Genomic DNA, 7,552 nt, shown 5'->3' with positions numbered 1-7,552 from the left:
CGTGCCGAATCCGGCACTATTACGGGTTGGACGGCCCGGCCCATTTGACATCTCTAGTGACACTCATTTCTATAGTTTCGTGTTGTTTTGTATTCTAAACCTTTAGTGACTCTTTAATGAAATTACTGTATTTAAAAAAAATAATATCCTATCAATTATCAAATATAATTTTCAACTGCAGATTTTTATCAAGTTTGGTTACATTATATTCGTTTAGACTCCGTTTATTTCACCGATTTTAGTTTAAAATTTGAGTTTTATTATAGTAAAAAGTTCTTACAAACAATTACATTTAGCTTTTTTGTTATAGTAAAAAACTCTCAAATAAAATTACATCTCAATTCAAATTAAAAACTCAAATCAATAAATTAAACGGGCATTTAGTACATTACAAATTCTAATGTCATTAGAATTGGGATGGTTTAAAACTGTGTACAACTAATATGTTATTTTGTCATACCCTAATAACACAATATATATATATATATATATAGGAGAAAGAGAGAAATAGATCAAGACTTGAGATGAATTAAAATTAATATGTTAATAGTTTACATAAGTTAATAAATAGGCTAAATTACTGTTTTTGTCCATAACTTGTCTGGTTATGAATCATAATTTGACAAGTTATTCACGATTTTTATCCATAACTTGTCTGACTATAAATCATAACTTGGCAAATTTATCCATAACTTATCTGATTATAAACCATAACTTAATAAGTTATGACGTATTAATTTCTATAATTAAAAATTGACCTACCGTGTATATATGTGTGTGTGTGTTTCGTTTCTTCTTGCCTCTCTTAATCATTGTCTCGATTGGGTTAAAATCCAATTCTCACTTCCCTTGGCTTCCTCTTATAACGAAAATGAACCTGCCTTACTTAGGCTTGGTTTGTCGCCATTAATAATATTACTTGGTTCAACTTTCAAGAGTTTCCATCTCGGAATCTCTCTTTACAGTTCGTTTCCGCCAACAGAGGCAGAGCTGTCTAACTACTTCAGTACACTACTTGCAGATATATAGATCAGATCATATACAAGATCGCCCACTTCTCAACTTCCCAAGGTAAAGTAATATTAATACAGATCATATATATACACATGTGTGTATATATATCACCATATCGATAGATCTCCCTCATTCATCTGATTACTGATATTTACGTCTACTACTTAAGTTCTTGATCATTGGTCTTCCTCATTTTCTCTCTTTCTTGTTTCTAGTCAAGTACATTAACCTTGTAATAATCTAGAGAGGGAGAGAGAGAGAGAGAGAGAGAGAGAGAGAGTCAACTTCATTGCATGATTTATTGCTTTCTGTTTCTTTTTCCTGGGTTTTCCTTTTCCCATAAAATATATAAAACCACGTAATCTAAGCTATTTCCGGGTCTTTTTTCTTCTTGAAAAATATCGAGTGAATTTCCTTTCATTTGCCAGTTTTTTCTTCAAGAAAGAATAGATTTTTTTTTTTTTTTAATTCAAGAAAGAGTAGTTGAATGGAATTTGAAGGTAAGACTAATGAACAGTGATTGATCCTGATCGGCTCGCAGTTGCAGAAGTTTGGGGTAAAGATACTCAGAAGACAGGACAGAAAATGGACGGTGCAGATCGAATCGGAAGGTGGACGAGCATCAAGCAAAGGCTAGGATTGAAAGGCATGGGCTGTTGTGGGGCCACGTGGAGCCCATCACCATCGACTTTGACCATCATAGAGACCCTTGAAGAAGAGCACCACCACCGCACCGAGCCCGTTTCGGTGGGACCGGTTCAGGCCGCGGTTCCAGGTATGAACCTGGCCATGGCATTGGCGGCAGAGCGCAATTCCAGGGCGGGGAGAGAGGGACCCACCACGGCCTCGGGGCAGGTGAAATCACTGATGACGTTGATAGAGGAAATGGACGACGTTGATTGGAGCAACAGGAGGAGGAGGGACAACAAGGAAGGAGGGGATAGTGATTGGCTGTGCTGCGTATGCATGGAGAGGAATAAGGGCGCGGCTTTTATCCCCTGCGGACACACCTTCTGCAGAGTGTGCTCCAGGGAGATGTGGGTCAATCGTGGTACGTGCCCACTTTGCAGCCGTCCGATTGTTGAGATACTCGACATTTATTGAAACTGTTTTGTTGTCAAAATCGCCGTCGTTTTTTACCTTTGCCTCCCATGGACAGGCATTTTTTTGGTGTATGGTACATATAAAATTGCTAATGCAAAGATTCCTTCCCAAAATTTTGATGTTGTTATATCCACATGTTTTTTTAAAAAAAAAAAAAATTGGATACAACAAGTGCGCATTGATTGCAAGCTATACATAATTCCATGTGCTTGTTTTCAGACGAGGTTGGAAATGGTCAGGAATAGATGTATTAATTGGGCCGAGCCGTCCGTTATAGTGGTCAATTCAGCACGATCCGGGCTTATACTGTTGGCATGGCCGGCATGTTAAAAGGGTCTGGCTTGGGCCTCATGTTTGAGGCCCGCAGCCTAAGCACACGAAGGCCTAGGCCCGTGAAGGGCCAAGCACGGCTCAGGCCCGCGACATGAAATTTTAATGAAATTTAAGACATTTTAGTGCCAACCGGTCGACTAGGTTGACCGGTCAACCACTTATTTTCTTGTAATTATTCATATATTTTAATAAAATTACATTTTTCAGGGCATATGATATATTACTTTTCTTGTCATCAAATATGAAATTATAAACAAAATCCTAAAAAAATTGTTAATCATGAGTGAAACTCAAGTGCATTAAGAAAATTAGGTTAAAATTGAGTTTTTAGGAGAATCCAGTGTAATCCGGTCGTCCAATAGCAGAGAAGTTGTAAGCCATCGATCCAGTGATGCCCTTACCAATCGACCGCCCTGGTCAACCGACGCCTGCTCAACGACCATAAATTAGACCGTTGAACAAGGCATTTAGTAGGGCCGAGCCTATGAAGGTCCTACAGGACTATTAGTAGGGCCGGCCAAATAAAGTCCTAAAGGGCCAGAAAATGAAGGTACTACAAGACCATTAGTAGGGACGGCCTATAAGGGCATGGGCCCGGGCCCGACCCTGAGGGTCTCCCCTTAGGCCCGACCATCTACTGTAGAGGGCCGTGCCTGGGCCGGCCCAGACCTGTGATGGGCTTGGGCTTAGAAGGGCCGTGCCGACACGACACGACCCTTTTAACACATCTAGTCAGAAAGAAGAGGAGCTGTTAGGGATAGAAAAGGACAAAAAAAAGTTATTGCCTACCATTCAATGTTTCTATTTCTACACAAACAGTTTAGTTAACCGTTGATATCATTAGTTCAAATAAAATTTTAAATTTGGATCATGATAGTGCTGTTTTGGTAGAGGTGAAAGTTTGAGTTATCCACCTGACTCGTTCCGATTCTGATAGCCTGAATGCAAATTCTGACCTGGTCCTAAAGGAAGGAGGGTCGGCTAAATCCGGCCTTAAAGCCCGACGTGCCTTGAGCTTACTAAAAATTTTATAAGATATTTTTATTTAAAAAAAAAGAAAGTAAAAAAGGGGTGTTCTAGTTGAGCTGAGCCGGTCTGAATAAATTTTTAGACTTGAAACAAATCGGCCCAACCTTGCCCGAGCCTAGATCAATAATAAAGCCTATCCGTTTGGCCTAGTCTAAATGCTCTAGCTCTAATGTTGTTTATTGTAAGTGATCACTATTAACTGGTGTTGGACAGAAACGACAAAATATGCATCCTTTCCTTCTATTAAAGTTAGACATAGTGAAAAACTTATTAAAATGAAAAAAACAAAAATGCAAAACTCATAGAATCTTATATAAATATTTAGCGCTTAAAATAGAATCCTATTGATAGGGTATTTTTCACATCCTACCACAAATTCTTATTTTGGTTAATGAAAACTTATGTCAGATGCAGTGACTAGCTCAGAAGTCGCTGTGTGCCAATGGCTCGTTCAACTTCGCACGCCTTCGTCTCGCAAGCCTCCATAGAGGCATAGACACGTGTTGCCACCCTTCTCCTCCCCGCGATCGACTCCTTCTGGGAGTTCTCCATCACACATTCCGTCTTTTTGTTCTGATTTCTCTCCCTCTCTATTATAGTCTCTTACACAGGAAACTATTGACAACATTCTTTTCCCTACGGCTCCATTTCAACTTTAGTCATATCCGATAAGATTTGAATATATCTGTACATCTGCTTTTGTTTTCACTTGTCTTAGATCAGAATAATTCTCACACTTCAGTTTAGTCATCTATTACTAATATGATATTTTCATTTTTTATTTATTTATTTTTTTTACTTTCTTCTCTACATTTTTTTAAAAAATATTTTTATTGTTATAATTTTTTTGTAATTTCTTTTTTTTTTTTAATGTGGATTCCGCTCATTAGTGTGGTTGATTATGGTAGGTATTCTACAAGATTACACTCCAAGAAGAAGACCAATATTATCTATTGTTTTCGAGAAATAATTTTATAGATTATTGTGTTAGCTTATTAGAGTGCTTAGATGAATGATGCTGACGTTCGGTGCTGGAGAAGACAAGCGATCCGCATTTGGAAGGCACAATAATCTGGTAGATTATGGGTGATAATCTACCAGATTTTACTATGACAACCGACGTCAGCGACCAATGTTAGAGACGGTTAGCGAACTATGTTTAGAAGGTAAAATAATTAGAACTATTAGTGATTATCTACCATATTACACATCGATTATCTATGTTAGCAACCAATGACTGTGTCGGTTATCACTATTGGTCCGACGACATCTAATAAATTATTATGAGTGATAATTTAGTACATTACCCGTTTGATTTACAGATTCAAATTAGATAGTTTAAACTAAAACTTAAATTTTTGCGAGAAAAACATAACCATTTAAACTGTGATGTGAACTCCTTTACTAGACATGCATCTCTGACCAGCACGAATAGTTTGGTTATATATATTTAACTAATCTTCTTGTGTACCAGAAATCTGAAAAACCAATCAAAGTGGCAGAAATCCTACGTTGAATGGCATTCCTCAATTTCTCGTCTAATCCGTTAAACATGCCATAATATATGGGCCTTAATTGATGGGCTTCGATAAACATGGGCTAGAACACTTTTTCCTCAAGTTTGCTTACCGTGTGGTTTGGTCACCAGGCCAGTTACTGTTACGCAACTAAAAAATTAAGAAAAGTACTGAACATACCTTTAACGGTCTTCATTTTTTTCCTTTTTTTTAATTAATATCATTTTAATTAATATAATTATTTAACTAAAAAAATATCAATTAAAAATAAAAGATAAAAATTTAAACTTAAAGGAGGTATTTGTCCGGTTTTCTCGGTAAAATTTGGTCATCGGACAGGTGTATCCCCTTACATGGGTCCAAACTCCTAACATCTATTTCCAAGCAAGACTTTTGAGTAAGTCTTGCTTGACTTGCGTGTGATTTTTCTCGATCACCCATTTTCAAAGTCTTATTCCGAATCCAGCTGAGCAACATTAAATAATAAATATTCAAGAATTCTCTTTTTTTGTTTTTTTTTTTTTTCAAACCATTACAAAAAGCTTAAAAAAAAAGAAAAAGAAAAATCAGAATCCCTTATAAAATTGCCAACTTCTAACTGATCCGTTAAAACACTTCATCATTATACTTCTCCTAATCCAAGTTTAATTTCCATTCCAAGAAAGTGTCGTAGTCCAAACAACTTACAACTTTGTTGATTATTAGCAACATTAAAGACACGTACAATATATACCAATAGTGGGAATGGTCCCCATTAGCCGTGATCAATGGGCCAAATATAAAAGTAAATGTGTAGACCCAATGGTTTTTCAACCTTGTTCAATAGAATAATAAATACAAATAGTTGTTAGCTGAAAACGAAGGTAATTTCCCACTATTTCAAACAAGTGGGTTTTTGCCTTTTTGGATATTGCCTTCTCCAAAGTTATAATAATATATTGGGATAATTGTTCAATTATTACATATAGTGAACTTAGCATAGTTGAAAACTCTTCCAAAGAAGAGTTTGGTCCCCCACCCTCGAAACCAAAATTGTCCAAAACATTTAATACGGGTGATGATGAACATTCTAGTGACGGACCCCCATTAAGGCCTATGGAACATTATGATATATAGATGTACATCACATCGACAATAATGGTTAAAACTAAAGTTTTTGACCTAATCATTCATCATTCAAGTTGAGAGGTTTTTGTTTCTTGTCGTTGGTCATTTTGCCGTGAGGTGTAAAAATTCTTAATAAGGATTTTAATTTTGAGCTGATGAGTTAATACACAAAAAAGTTCCAATTAATGATAACTGTTTTGGAGCATTGATCGAGTCAAAAATTTGAAATTTATTTTGCATGTGAGTTTTTACAAGGAGGAAAGGAAGATGTTAAAGAGAAAGAACATTACTCTTGACAAGTAAGGATAGAGAATGATTTGGCCGAGGACCATAAATGCTGTTCATAATAGGAAGAAAAAACTGACAAGCCTGCACAAATAGTCAAATATTAGTTTAGACTAGTGTCACATAATAGTATCCCATGTGGCAATAATGTATTGTATTACTGTTTTACGGTTTAGCATGATTTTCCATAAAAAAATGCTGTTCATAATAGGTACGTACTATTATCTTTAGACAAGTTAAAGCAAAATTCTTTATTTCTTAATTAGGAGAGTAGTTTTATACATCCCGATGGGAACAGAAAGGTCTATTTTTGTGAGTGATGGGTAATTGTTCTGTTGAAATGAGAAAGATGTAACTATGTAGCTTACGTTATATATTAGAGAAAGAAAATTTAGAGAAAGAAAATGTCTTAAAAACGTACGAGCTTTGAACTATCCTCATTTTAATCATTTTTCACGTATTTGTAGACTGGAGTAAGATTCAACACATTCTTTCCCCCGTAAACTCGGTAAATAGCCCACAATGAGCGGTATTATCAATTGGTCGTATATATTCTCTTCTAATTTTGGAGCAATTTGGTCTCCAATCTTGAATATTTTTATTTTTCGTTTAATAGACTCCAATCTTGAATTTTTTACTTGCCTTGAATAATTTAAAACCATGCGAATTACATGATTAATTTTAGTACCGGCCACGCGTCATCGCTTATTCACATACAAAATCATAAGCAATACTGACAAAGTAATATACTTCCACATTTGACTAAAGTCAATCAACAAATATTCAGAGTTATTGACCAAAATTAAAAGCTGCATGTAAGCTGATTTGGCAGTATACGATAGGCCCTTGAACCATGAAAATGGAGATGATCAACTCATATGTAGCACACGAAGAAGTTTCTAGGAAAATTCCAAGATTTTCTTTCCTTGTCAATGACTCAAGGGGAATATATCAATTGGTCAAAAATGTTACAAACCACAAGTTTTTTCCTGTTATAACTTAGAATACAACCTGTCAGAGTTTTTATTTATTCATTCATTCATTTATTTATTTACTTATTAATTTAGAAAGAAAAAGAATCAAAGATGGACGTTTTTTTTTTAAAGAGAATAAATAAATATATATGTTACATAGCCTATATTTTCTACTAAATATATAGTTTC

General features: G+C 35.6%; 1 protein-coding gene across 1 annotated transcript; it reads left to right on the top strand.

Moving 5' to 3' along the window:
• Window positions 1-822: 822 nt before the first annotated feature.
• Window positions 823-2,224, top strand: LOC21388312. The gene is made up of 2 exons (XM_024174958.1): window positions 823-1,071; window positions 1,556-2,224. The coding sequence occupies exon 2, from the start codon at window positions 1,600-1,602 to the stop codon at window positions 2,116-2,118; it is 519 nt and encodes a 172-aa protein (XP_024030726.1). The 5' UTR covers window positions 823-1,071; window positions 1,556-1,599; the 3' UTR covers window positions 2,119-2,224.
• Window positions 2,225-7,552: the final 5,328 nt, after the last annotated feature.

The sequence above is a fragment of the Morus notabilis genome, unplaced genomic scaffold, assembly GCF_000414095.1.
Source record: "Morus notabilis unplaced genomic scaffold, ASM41409v2 Scaffold528, whole genome shotgun sequence".
NCBI lineage: Eukaryota > Viridiplantae > Streptophyta > Magnoliopsida > Rosales > Moraceae > Morus > Morus notabilis.
This window is presented reverse-complemented; position numbering and strand designations above follow the sequence as displayed.

Excerpts from the sequence above, each read along its gene's own strand:
- LOC21388312 (XM_024174958.1), top strand. The coding sequence starts at position 1,600 with ATGGACGGTGCAGATCGAATCGGAAGGTGGACGAGCATCAAGCAAAGG.